This window comes from Ursus maritimus, unplaced genomic scaffold (assembly GCF_017311325.1).
Source record: "Ursus maritimus isolate PB19 unplaced genomic scaffold, ASM1731132v1 scaffold_31, whole genome shotgun sequence".
Lineage (NCBI taxonomy): Eukaryota > Metazoa > Chordata > Mammalia > Carnivora > Ursidae > Ursus > Ursus maritimus.
Window position 1 is genome coordinate 20,702,113 of NW_024425675.1, and position 13,614 is coordinate 20,715,726.

At 50.3% G+C, this 13,614-nt stretch overlaps 1 protein-coding gene across 1 annotated transcript in view; it reads left to right on the plus strand.

Moving 5' to 3' along the window:
* Window positions 1-13,614, plus strand: part of FRMD4A (FERM domain containing 4A) — a 746,022-nt gene that overhangs the window by 668,717 nt on the left and 63,691 nt on the right. Inside the window, 1 exon segment of the mRNA XM_040645388.1 lies at window positions 12,190-12,266. Within this exon segment, the coding sequence (XP_040501322.1) occupies window positions 12,190-12,266 (77 nt within the window).

The following is a 13,614-nucleotide window of genomic DNA, read 5'->3' on the forward strand; positions in this document are numbered from 1 at the left end:
TTCTTTCTTAAATGTTTTATTTGAGAGAGAGAGCACACACAAGTACAGCAGGGGTACGGGTAGAGGGGGAAGCCAACTCCCCGCTGAGCAGGGAGCCGGATGCGGGGCTCGATCCCAGGACCCTGAGATCATGACCTGAGTCGAAGGCAGACGCTTAAACAACTGAGCCACCCAGGCGCCCCTAAACATTTTATACCCCAATTGAGAGTGAGGAGTTTCAGAGTTAACTAAACTGTAAGGCTTAAAACATTTTTTAAAAGTTTTTAATTGTGATAAAATACACATAGAATTTATGATTGGAACCTTTCTACTTGTCCAGTTCATTGGTATTAAGTATATCCACATTGTTGTGCAGCCGGTTTCCACAACCCCTTCATGGTGCAGGACTGAAACTCTGTCCCCTTAAACAGCGCCCCACCCCCTTCCCCCCGGCCCCTGGAACCCCCTGTTCCACTTGTGTGTCCATGAGTTTGACAACTCTGGGTGCTTCATCTAAGTGGAATCATAGAGTATTCGTATTTTGGTGACCACAGGGTTTTCATATCAAAACCAGGACGCTGTAGACGGTGAATGATGGCACCGGTGAGCAATCACACCATGACATCAGACCCCCCAGGGCTGTTGCAGCAGACCAAGGGGCATGCTGGCCCGTTGAGCCTGCTCTTAACCCTGTGTTTCGGCCTCCACTACTGGCTGGTCTGCTCACTGGTTCCTCTAACAGGAAAGATCATCTTAAAGCCTCAAATGATGCTTCCATTTCCATATCCCGCTCCATGGCTCTACTGGGCATTGTCACCCCCACATAGCATGGCTCATCACCAACCTGTATTGAGCCAACAACTGGGGTGATTCCGGAGAGCACTGGACGGTGAAATCCCGGACTGTTGAACCACCAGGTTCTTCCCAGCGTCACCAACAGGTGTTTCTGATGGCTCCATGGGGCTTTGCAAGCCCCCTCACCAATCCCTATGATCATTCCAGAAAGAGTATGCTAGCATCAGATGTGGGCCATGGTCCAGTCATTCCAGAAAGAGTATGCTAGCATCAGATGTGGGCCATGGACTCCCCTGGACCAGAGCAGACTCAGACTCCTTGTGCTGAATGTTCTGTTCCGGTCTTTTATCGGGAGCGCAGAGAGCCAGTGGAGTCTGAATGTGCGTCTCTCCAGGCCTCTTGTTTGACTGGAAACCAGAACCCAGCCCCGGCTGCGGGAGGCGTTAGGAGCCCCAGCTGAGGGAGTAGTCTCTGCGTGCCTGCACACATGAATACGGTTCGGTACATCATTGACTTTATGCTTACACCTGTGGGGCTTGAAAACCCATAAAAACCAGATCCCTGACCAGCTTTCTCCCCAGCCAACTCCGTGAGGGCCTACAGGTCACGCAGCCACTGAGGAGAATGCCGCAGCCCAACCCCCCCAGATGCCTTCACCCTGAGAGCTCAGAGCTGTCGGGCTGGGGGAGGCCTGTTGTCTGCAGAGGCCAGCACAACAACTCCAAGAGGAGGGCCCTGGTAGGAGAACCTTCTGACGGGTTGGGGGGGTGCTTCTTACGGAGAAGGGGTGCCGCCAGGGATTAGGGGGCTTTTATCTTGGACTGCTGGCTCCTTTTAAGTAGTTAGCTTTATGAGGTTTTAACCAAAGAGCATCTTGTGATTCGTGATTAATCCAGACTAGGACTGACCAGTCAAACGTGTAGAAAAGCCACAGGGAGCTCTTGGTCACTCCCCGTGTCACCCCCCAAGCCCTAGGCACCCTACTTTCTCTGTGGATTCACCTCTTCCAGACATTTCGTATGAGTAGAATCCTAGAATCTGTGTCCTTTGAGTCTGGCTTCTTCCACTTGGGAGAATGTTTTCAAGGGTCATCCGTGTTATAACCTGAATTAGGACTTCATTCCTCTTTATGGCTAAAAAATATTCCATTGTCTTCTAACGTTTCCTTCTGTGTTTTCTGCATTAATGTAGCAAACACACACACAGGTGGTGCCTTTGCGTTCATCATATCCTCTCAAAAGGTATATGGCTTTGCCCCCAGTTTCCTTCTGAAAAGACTCCTGTGTCTGCTGCCGAGCATAGTGCCTGACACGTGGTAGATACCCCATAAATAGCTGCTCGATGAGTAAAAGAGCCGAGTATTAGCGTGTTGTGTCCCACTGCCAGTTGTGAGGACGTGTCCACATGCATGTGTGCCCTGGCTTCAGGGACATCAGGACAAGTACGTCGCTCCTGCAAGGAAGGGTTTGAGGATTCCAGTGAGAGTGAACCCTTTGTAAGCGAGAGGGAGGGAGGACCGAGGCGCCAGAGCTTTTCACAGCTTAGGTATGTTGATGGGAAGGTGAGAAGCATAAGAAGTTCCTTCCATCGGGACCATCCCTCTATTCTATTTTTCTGGCTCTTGGATCAAAAGGACCCAAAAAGCTAACAGTACTTGGACACCAGGAGCACGTTGCTGAAATACTGCGGGCCGTGGAGCCATGCTGGCGAGTCTGGATGCCTTTTCTTTCTCAAGCAGAAAACATTCCACTGGGAAACCCTGCTTGTTGACTCCAGCACCCTTCTCTTTGTCTTGGGGAGACCTTAGCAGCTTGTGTCTGCTGAGCAATGCGATACTCAGGGAGGTCTGTGAGATTTTTTTTTTTTAATGAGCATGATTCTAAGGGGAAACCCAGGCTAACCTCACCTTCCTGAAAGTGTGAGCCTGTTGAACCCCAAATGCTGGCATAGCCAGAACAGTGTCATGAGGCCCTCAGGCCCGGCTCCCTGGGGCTCCACAGGGGCACCTGCAGATGGGGTAGGAGACCCTATGATGGGGGGAAGGGCCAACCGGCCTCATGCTGAGCCTCACAAAGAGCCTCCAGCCCACGTCAGGCACTTCGTAGGCCCAGTAAGTTGTGGGAGTCGCTCCAGGTCTGCCGAATTCCAGCTCGCGACTGTAGACTTCCCCGTTGACTGTGGAACAGAGTTTAGCTCAGAAAGGGCTGCCAGAAGGGGGAAGGGCTGTGGTTCCTGGGTTGTGGCTCCTGGGCTGGCCCTCACTGCCACTTCCCTGTTGCTATATGCCTTCCAGTTGAGAGATCTACTTGTAACCAGATGTGTTGGTGCAACCAGTGGTGTTCTTCACAGTGTGGACAGTGCCTGGATTTTGAGCACACCGATAAAGGTTCAGATCCCAGCTCCCATCATCTATCACCTGTGTGACTTTGAGAAAGTGACTTAACCTCTCTGAGCTTCGGCTCTTCACTCCCCCAACAGACCATTGTTGAGTGCCTGATATGCCTGGGGCATTGTGCTAGGTGTCAGGCGGCTTATAGTCTGGTAGAGGAGACATTTGAGGGGGGAGAAAAGACCCCTGCAATACAGGATGGTCCTTGCTTTGGCAGAAGTATGCACGTGAATATCCAGGAGAGCAGGCTGGGGGTGAGGAGAGCCTCGTAAGAAAGCCTAGATGACAGCAGGCTGCTCAGTCCAAGTATCGGTTTCCTCCTCGGCTACCCCCACCACCCCTAAATTCAGTCCCCAAGCTGACCTGTGCACTTCAGAATCTAAGAGGGGACAAAACAATTTTTTTAAAAATAGGACCAGCCCCTCTGGAAAGACAGAAAATCTAGAATTGAAGTCCTCACCTCTAGGAAACCTCCTCTCCTCCCTCTTTCTGGCAAGGAACATGGTGGCACAGAAACAAAACTCCAGGAAGAAGATCCAGAGGGAGGTAATCCCCACAGTCCAGCAGGGCCCCCCCCCCGCCCCTCCATCCCCCTGTCCAGGGGAGGGGGACGGACCCTCCAGCAGCTAGTCTGGCTGAAGTGGGGCCGTCCCCGGCCTCCCCGCCTCTGCTGGCTGCAGTCCTCACTGTAAGACCACACGTGTTCTCAGTTGCAGCCTGCCTTGAAAAGCAGGCTGCTAAGCCCTGGTCCGGTGCCCGCTCGGCCGCCGTTCTGAGATGCTTCCAGCCAGGAGAGCCCGGAGCTCACACCTGAGGTCCCAGCAGCAGGCCAGCCACCTCCCTCCTGCAACCCGCAAAAACCACTGTCTGCAAGACCTTCCCCCTCCCAGGGAGACCGGCCAACTCTGGAAGCACTAGGTGTTTCAAAGTGCACACAAGCTGCTCTTAATTATTCCCAAAGAGCCCTTGCTGCCTTACTAAACTATTTTTTTTTTTAAGGTAGAGGACTGTCATTTCAGCTTTTTTTTTTTTTTTTCTTTTTAGCTTGACTAAACAGGATTTTAGTTGTGAGAGTCTACTTTTCTTTCTATGGAGAACTGCTTGCCAACCTGTTCTCCATCCTGTTCCCATCTTCATGGAGTCAGATGGCTTCCATCTGCGAAATCAGCTGTTACTGTAAGGCCACACCTCTGGACAGAGTCACCAGGCGTAAGAGGACTGGTGACTCCCAGCCCCTCTTCCCCCCCCCCATAGAAAAATACAGGTTTTCCTCCAAAGCAATCAAAAACCCTTTACAGCAATCCAGAGGTCTTTGCCATTGCAGGTGAAAATGCTCATCGTTTTCCCTCCAGATGTGCCAGATGTCTCATTAATTCCCTATATGAAGCATCCCATTGACAGAAGTCAGGGCAGGGGTGATTAGCCTTGAAGGTTTTTTGGTTTTGTTTTTTTGTAAGTTTTCATTTTCATTTCAGTTAACATACAGTGTAATATTAGTTTCAGGTGTACAGTATAGAAAGCCAGCACTTCCCTACACCACCCTGTGCTCGTCTCGACAAGCACACTCCTTAGTCCCCATCGCCTATTTAAGCTCCCCCCCCACCCCCGCCATGAGCTTTGAAGGTTTTTTAAAGGAAAGCCTGGACCTCCGAGAGGTTGAGCTACACCTGGGCCACAGTGCTCATTGCTTGAAAAAAAGGGAGGGGGGAAAGCAAAGCTAGACGCAGACATCCGGAATCACTAGACAGCTTCTCCATTCAACACCAACCCTGAAGCATCCCCAGCAGCACACTCTGAGGAGGGAAGAAATTACATGAGGAGGCCAAGGATAAGAAGGACAAACACTTACAGCTTCTCTTTAAATTTTTACATTTGCCAAAGCTTTCTGGTAAGGTCCTTCTATAAGAAAGACCAAAGTACGCACAAGAAGATACTAGAGATGCCCCCCCACCCACCCTGGGAGAAAAATCAAGGGCAATGTAGTCCAATGGGGAAAAAGAAAGTGGCCTGTTTCTCTGGGCCTGTTAAGTACTTGTTGACCCTCTTTCTTTCTCCGCCCCGAGTAATGACTCTTAAGCCAAAGGAAGCTAATAGGTTTCTGATGGGTTAAAAAGAGGTCATCCATTAAAGGGTCAAGGCCTGGTGCTCTGGGCATCTGTCACTGAATTAACCGAATCAGTTTAGAGCTTGTGGAATCTGACAGTGGGGAGTAGGCAGCCAGCCGGGGAGACATCTTGATTCCATTACATCTGGCTGCTGAGAAAAATTAGCCATTGTTTTCCTTGCTGGATATGCGGCCCTCTCAGAAGAAGATCGAGGTCAGGGAGCCCTCCTTCGGTGCAGGTAGCAAAGGCAATACTCCTGTTCACTTCCTGAGCTCATTATCTGTGGACCTGGTTTGCCTATTTTGGAGGGCCGATTTGGTTCCCAGTATGGCCCATTCCATGTAATACTGAGCTGGATTATGGTAGGAGGCTTTCTTCCCAGGGTTAATGTTTTGAGCTAATAAGTCATAGCAGGTAAATAGTAAAAACTGGTCAGAATTGCAGTGGACCTGGGAATTGGCTGGTTAACTGGAACCGAGGAGCCCAAAGAGAATATAGCATACGCCAACTGAAAGGCATTGAGCAAGTGCTCGGGTTAGGCTGACGCTTGCATTGTGAAAAACCCAAGTAACAGAAAGCGATTTCTAGAAGAAAAGATGGGCTAACGTGTTCAGAACTTTATTTTGACATGAAGACTAATACTGGTGTGTAAATGACGGAGTGGAGGGAACATAATGAAAGCTAGTATATTTCGAGTGCCGCGTACTGGGCACCATTTCAAGCACTTTATATCTAGTCATTAATACAACAGCTCTATGAAAATAAAAACTTGTTATTAGTCATAGCATTACAAAGATGAGAAATCTAAGACCCAAAGAAATGACCTCGCCGGAATACCCAGCCAGTGAGTGGTAGTATGCCTTTGAAAACCATGCTTTTAGTCAGTAGTATTCTGTATGGTTTCCCAGAATTAGGAAGTGTTTAAGACAAGCAACTTTATTTTTAAATTCCAAGGAGTAGCACTGTGATACTCCCTAGATTTACAGTGCTGACCTTCAACCCATGCACAGGATCTAGGAATGCCCATGTGCGGGCACCACCACCCCCCCATTTCATGGTAAAGGCAGCTAAGATGTGGAGGGACATACAGAGTCAGGACTATCACAAGGCCTCTCCGCTTACAGGCTTGAGTTCTTGCCCCTAAAAATGATAAACTGAAACAGTGGAGAACAAGCGATGGTCATGAATATCGATTATCTGAGGCAGAAGTATGAAACCTACCTGAATAAGGTAGTGCAGTGCGTCTGTAGAGTTTAGAAGTCTAACCTAGAAGCCATAGATGATTGAGTTCCAAAGCGAAGTTAATTGCTGTATCATTGCTCTACAGTCTACTTTTTGTCTGGCTTGGCTTCCCAACTAGATGGTGAGCTCCTGACAAATATAAACATGCATTAGGCATCATGTCCTTCCTCTTTCCTATTAGCGTGGGTTGGCACAAAGTAGACACCCACTTCTTGAAAGATTGAAGAGGGAGGGGGTAGGGTTTAGATGTGGCCTAAAAGCCCAGGGCCTCAGCTCTCTTTAAGCATAAAGTAAAATATATTGGATCCTTATGTAACTGCTGTTTAAAACAGCAACAACAGCAAACCGTGGTATATGGTGTGAGCCCACCAAGTTGTGAGTGGCAGCCCTGCTTCTAGAAGGTGAACAGAGCAGAAATGAAACAAGGAAGCACATTTTTTAGTTTGTATGTTTCATTCTGAGCTTGGAGATTATTCCTGGCTGTGAGTCTAATTCTTTTTAAAAGAGAGCTCTTTGCTGATGCTTGGAAAGCATGCGGGATCTTGACACTGCCTTTGAAGGAGGGATCATTTCCAGTCATTTCCTTACCCATTGGCTTGCAACAACTTGGTTCTCACTCGTCATCAGGTCTTCTTGGTGTGTTAGAAAGAGCCCAGGACGACCCAGTCCCAGGGTGAGTCCTGGTATGACTTGCTTATTTAACCTCTGCCCGGCCCCTAACCTCTCTGCACTGGGCTTGCTGTATCTGTGGAAAGAGGACTCGGGAGCAGATGGCTGCTGGGATTCTGTAGCGCCCCCCGCCCCCCAGAAGCAGGAAGTTACTCAGAGGTCATTAAGAGGCTTGGTGACTCAGCCTCAGGGACAGGAGGAAGACAGGCTCCCTGAAGTCCTGGTCAAGAATTGGAGTCATTAAAGTGAGCTTCCTCTTCGGCCTTTATGTCCACATCATTACGAGAGCTTGTCCACCACCCCACGTGCTGTTCCGGCATTCCATAAACACTTGGCCCTGCCGTGCCTTCCCCCACTCAGAAGGAACAGGGTTTAGTGGGGGTGGGGGAGGGCGGTGGACATTAGCTGTTTTCTGCCCTGACCTTCAGCCATACACAGGATATGGGAATCCAGCAGACTAGCTAATAGGATCCAGTACCCAGGTCTGCTCATTAAGTGTTTACAGTGGACCCTGTTGCACTCAGGGTGCAAAGGTGGTATTTATTAGGCACTCTTGTTTGTTCTCCGTGGATAAACGTCTCTCATCTCCTGTTTTCTACATTAGAAAGCAGAAGTGCAGAGCCCGTGATCACTTGGGAATCACATGTCTGGGTCAAAAACTACAAATCCACATCTGGTACCAGCTATGGTCCCCTCAAGAGTGACAGACGCCGTCTCCATGAAACCACTTCTGGACAGATTCTCTAAGTTTTGTTTTCAGGGCAGGCCCAAATTAAGGCTGCTCTTACTCCTGGTTCTTGTTGGTTGTTAGTCCTTGATTAACCGCTGCAATGGACAGAGGCATCACCGCACAGGAGACCAGAGAAATCCAGGTCTCTAAGAAGAGAAAGGAGTAGTACTTGTTATCATGGACAGCAAAACAGCAAAGAAAGCCACTGTGTAGGACGAAAAAGATCTGGTTTTATACTTCCTCCTTACAGTCACATTGTTGCTCATTTGTAAAAATAATTCCACTCATAAAGTTAACCAGCCATTAGTGAGTAAGAGCTGTTTCCACTAATTGGTGGGCCCATGTGGAAAGGAGCATAGAGTAATGGGCCAGGCGCCCTTGACTCCTGTTTCTGGTTCCTTCGCTGACTTGCTGTGTGGCCTTAGGCAGTGCCCCTTAATCTCTCTGGGCCTCACTTTCCCCAAGAAGAAAACTTCCCACTCATTCTTCTCAGGGGATGCTGAAAGATCAAAGAAGAGATGTTTGCAGAGCTTTAAAGATGCCCAGGTGCATTAGAAAGGCCTTGATTTAATAGCTATTCATTAATAAATCCTTTGATTATTGATAAACCAGCAGGTTAGCTTTTAATTAACTCCATGGGCCTCAGTGGTCACAGAAGTCATGCAAAATCATCCGGGAACTCGCTAAGCCATAATGTGTGTGTGTGTGTGTGTGTGTGTATGTATGAAGGATGTGTCTTTATGTGGATTCACAAAGCACATTGCTGGCTTTAACTGGTAGCTGGGTTATGACAGCTGCAGCAAGCCAGGGAGGCCCTCTGAAATGGCACAGATGATCTGGGGCTGCCTCCAAAACGGCACCTCAGAGGCCAGTGGATCCTGTTTACAAAGAGAGGAGGCAAGGTCAAGCATCTTCTGTTTGCTTGCTGCTTATATTCTGTCACCTTCAGAGTGGAGGGTTTAGCAGGCTGGGCCTCCAAGCTGTGGGGCACAGGGGCCTGGGGACCGGAGAGTCTGGCCCTCCAGGAAGGGACTGTGCACTTCAAGGGGTAAAGGCCCTGGTGGCCAACAGCTGCCTGGATGCACAGGGAGGTCGGGGGAGGTGGAGAGATGTTCAGCTGTCTTTGGACCCTGGCCCCCAGCCCTTCCCATTCCCCCTGCATGAGGTGAAAAGGACCAGCCTAGTGTTCCCACATGAATACCTCCTCTTCTGTTCAGGGACCCTGCTAATGCCCCAATGCGATTCTGTCCTAAAAAACTGTCCGTTCCTTCACCTCACTGCCACCCTCCCTTCCCAGTGTTTGGTTTGCAAACAGACTCCCTGCTTAGAGCAGACCTGAAGGAAAGCCCCTGCCCCTTGTTAGAAAATGTCTACAAGCATCCAGCATCCTAGAGAGACACTAGGAGCCAGAGTCTGTGCTGGGAGTGGGTGGACAGAGGCACCACAGCTGAGCCCCGAGGGTTATGTTGGGCCCGTTGGCAGAGTGGGCAGAGGTGAGGCTCCCCACAGCAGCAGCATCTGGGAGCACCTCAGGGGCTGCTCTGCTTGCCTTCTGCTTTACAAGGAGCGAGAGGGAGGAGGTGCCAGGGAACCAGACCCTCTGAGCGTGGGCCGTGGGGTTCTCTGCCCAGTGGGAGGGGACTTAGCACAAAAAGCCCAGGTGAGGTGTTCGAAAGCACCAGCTTTGTTTTCTTTCCTCGTAACTGGGAGGAGAAAGCCCCTGAAGGTCCACCCATCAGATTCAGAGAAGCACCTAACCCCAAGTGCTGCCCAGCCCAGGACAGGGCCCCTGGCCCAAGCACCAGCCGGAACCAAAGACTGGGACCAGTAATACAGTTTGCGGGGCCTCTTGATCAAAACTTGGTGGGATGGAGACAGCAGAACATCACACCAAGCGCTGGGCTCTTCTGAGCACATATCGCACACCTGTGAAGCCAGTCAGAGCCAAGATGGCTTCGGCACAGGGGCTGAGGGTCCCACTGAGGAAATAGCCACCTGCCATCCACCCCATTTTTCAGAGGGATGGGAGAGGGGGGCAGGGGAATACTGTACACTTCAGTCAAGGATTTCCAGCATGGGAATAATCAAATTTTATTTTTCTTAAACGCCGATGTCTCCTCTTGAGTTAAGAAATTGAAAAAAGTTATTTTGGTTATTCTGTTATTCGCCAGGATTTGGGGGAAATAAGAACAATTAGGAATCACACTAACATCTAAGCTCATGGAGCACTTCAACTTTGTGCCAGCACCGTGTTGAGGGTCTGCTGCTCCTACCTTAGAGGGGCAGTATTGCCATTTGATAGATGGGGAAACGGAGGCTCGAGGAGATGCTGTCACTTGCCAAAGCTCAAACAACTTAGATGTGGGGGACCCTGTATTCACACAGATGCAGTCAGACTCCAGGGTGTATGTGCCTGGCCACTGTGTCCTGTGTACTTACTGCCTCCAGTTTCGGAGGTCAGTGTCTGGGGTCTGTTAGTTCTGGCATTTTTGTGTCTGTTCCTAAGTTCTGGTGGAATGTCTACAAATATCTAACAACAGGAACTTAAGGTATTTCATTGAGGGATTGAATTTAGCAGAATCATCCGATAGGAGCACGAGACTCAGATCTGTGACTTGAGTAATGGCTCTACTCAGGCGACATTTCATCCATGACCTCACACAAAGCTATCTGAGCCAAGGTAGGGCTTTGGATCACTTGCTTGCCTTGAAATGTCTCTCTACCCACTTGGAACCAATGCTAAAGCAAAAAGAGAAGTACAGTTTTCCTTGGGCTTCAGAGCGAAGTGGTCTTTAAACTGGGGACCAAAGAGTCGTAAGAGTAGATGTCCTCCTCCCTATCATGCAGACAAAATAATTGTAACATTCGGCAAGAGCAGGTCGTGAAAAGAAAAGAATGCAGCCATTCTTGAAAGAGTTTTTCTTCCAGCCCAGTTTGACAAAGGGGTGGAGTCCCCTGGCCAAGCCCTGACTAGCTGGCGTGTCTGGGTCTGGAAGGGCAGGGTTGATGGGGCACAGGGAAATCACTGTCACATCTTTAAGGAGGCAAAAATTTGAGTAGGTCAGGGAGTGTCAGGAGCTCCAGCTGAGAGGACTCTGGGATTATGAGGAGACCCTAAAAAGCATAGGCCTCAATGCAGTGAGCAAAGAACAGGCAGACCCCAGGGAATCAGCCACTCCCAGGGTGAAGAGGAAGTGCAGGATTCCTGTTTTACCCTACTTTGGGCAAAATCAGCTCAAATTCTAGGTGTCTAGAAGGGGCTGCAGAATGCATCACATGTAAACATAAATAATAGAACTACAAAAGTGGGTGCACATAATTTTAACCTCTTTTGACGTTTTCCAGAGGGTTAAGTAACTTTCCGACGAAAGGAACCCCCTCCCACAGAATGGCTGCCCTAATCACTCCCAGACCTCGCAGTCCACTTCGTTACCAGGCTCCCTGGTGGAAGGAGGAGTGCCCACCAGAGCCTGAGGGCACGCATCAGGCAGGGGCAGGAACTGGCTCCCTCCCACTTTTCAAAACTGCCTCATTTCTTACCCCACCCCTGATGGCAGCCAGCCTCTGGCGGCAGCGTCCCCGCAGCAGCCGGACTCTGGATTTGCTTTGTGCTGCAGAAAGAACCAGGCGCTTGACAGGCTCATATTGTTATCTCGAGTTGCCTGCCCCGAAATAAGGTTCCAGCAGCCTCCGCCCTTCTCGGGGGAAGCTTCCCGAGCCTGATCGCCAGGGCGAGTTGAGCTCTTACACATTAGTGGGCAGGAAGTGGAGTCCCGATGGGAGGCTGGGAATTTGAGCGCCTTCCCATTTCAGCACTGGAGGGAGGAAGCTCAGTTCAGCGCCGCGCGCAGCTGGCTCCTGCTCCCCTCCGAGAGCTCCCCTGCTCCCCGCTCCACAGCCCGCCCTCCTAGCGCTCACGCTCGCCCCCTTTCACCCCCTCTCTTTGGAGGGAGGTCTGCGGGGCTGGGAACGGTCTCGGATAATGCAACAAAGGCAAAGCGGAGGGGAACAACTTGCTAAGAACTTGTTTTGTTCCCGTTAAGAAACCTGCAGGAAAATCCACACCCACGTTGCCCGGTTTTGAATTGGAGAGTGGCGTGTGTGTGTGTGTGTGTGTGTGTGTGTGTGTGTCTCCAGCAAGAGGCGGAGGACTTGCAAACACTCTGCGGTCGGTCTCCGCTTTGATAAGGAAGCTCAGCTGTAGACGTTAAGCAGCAAAGAGAGGACCAGAGCCCTGAGCCAACCACTTCTGAACGTCAACCGCATTGTTTTCTGTCCAGATATTCCAATGGAGACAGTTGGAAAACCTGTATTTCAGAGAGAAGAAGTTTTCCGTGGAAGTTCATGACCCCCGCAGGTAAGCTAGAAAAGTCCTTTTCTTCTGGGCGTGCGTGGCCCAGCCGGCATATTATTTATATTACTATTTTCTTGCTGTCATTGCTCATTTTGGGGAGCGGGGAGAAGATGGTTGCCCGTGCTGAGTATATTCAAATCTGACGGTGAAGCTTTGTTTTGTACTAAATATGTTGATAGATGCGGCGGGTTCAAGTGTGCTTTGCGTGCGTACGCGGAGTGTGTGTGTGTGTGTGTGTGTGTGCGTGCGTGTGTGCATGAGAGGAATCGGCAATTCCGTGATCATCCCCTCTGGCTACACGTGTTCGTGTGTGGTGCGGTCTTTGCATTCCGGGGCGTTTTAGGGTAGATGGACGGCACTTGGTAACAAACACCAAACTAGACTGGGTAGTGGTGTGAGTCCTTTTCAGGAGCTTGTGCCAGAGAAGAGTCTGAAGGATGGCTTGTCAGAGCTCCTGAGAATGTTTCAGGGGGGACAGTCGGCACCAAAAGGAATCTATACCTAAAGCAGTTGTGTTAAGTTGTTTGATTCCACGAGCTGTAATTTTAGGGTGTTAGTGTTGTGGGTGGATGTTGAAAGCAAGAGAGTTCTTTTTCTCCCCACCTCACATTGTGTCCCAGGGAGCACTAGTGTAAAAACCAGTGCTCTCTAAGTCAGATGCCAAACAATAGGGTCCCGGTTTGGAATGCAGCAAGCCCTGCGTGGAAGGTTCTCGGGCGCACATACTGGCTGCTTTTCCTCTCTTTGTCTGCCGGCAGTCCTGGACTTAGAGGCAGCTCGGAAGCAGCAGCAAAATTCCCTGAAAACAGGCCTGACACGTAAGGATAAACTGCTTTCAGGAGGTCCAAAGTGGATTTACAGGAAGGTAACCCTAGAAAGACCCTGAAAAGGTCAGACTCTAGAGAGGAGCAAACAGGACATTTAGGCACCGTTGATGCCCCAGCCTTGACCTGCCAAAGTGGAGGTGGCCCCAGCTCCTCTCACACATGGCTTCTGAGCAGCCAGAACACGCCTCTTTGCCTCCCAGCGAGCTCTCAGAGAACAGTCAGAGGCCTGGCCCCCCAGTCAGAGGGCTGAGCTTGGGCAGTGTCTCAGCTCCTGCCACCAGCGATAACCCAGCAGGGGTGACAGGCCACTTTGCCCCACCATGTAATCTGTGTGAGACAGCCACTCCGCGGAGGGGAAGAGCTCGGCCCACGTCCCACAGTCACCACATGACCAGCAGGTGGAGAACGTTGTGGAGATCCCATCTGCAGTCAGATGAAGGTGGTGACGTTAGAGTAACAGCTTGTCCAGCATTTCTCAGGGTCCTGCGAAGGGTCTCTCGGTCTGGAGACCCTGCCTCTGCAGA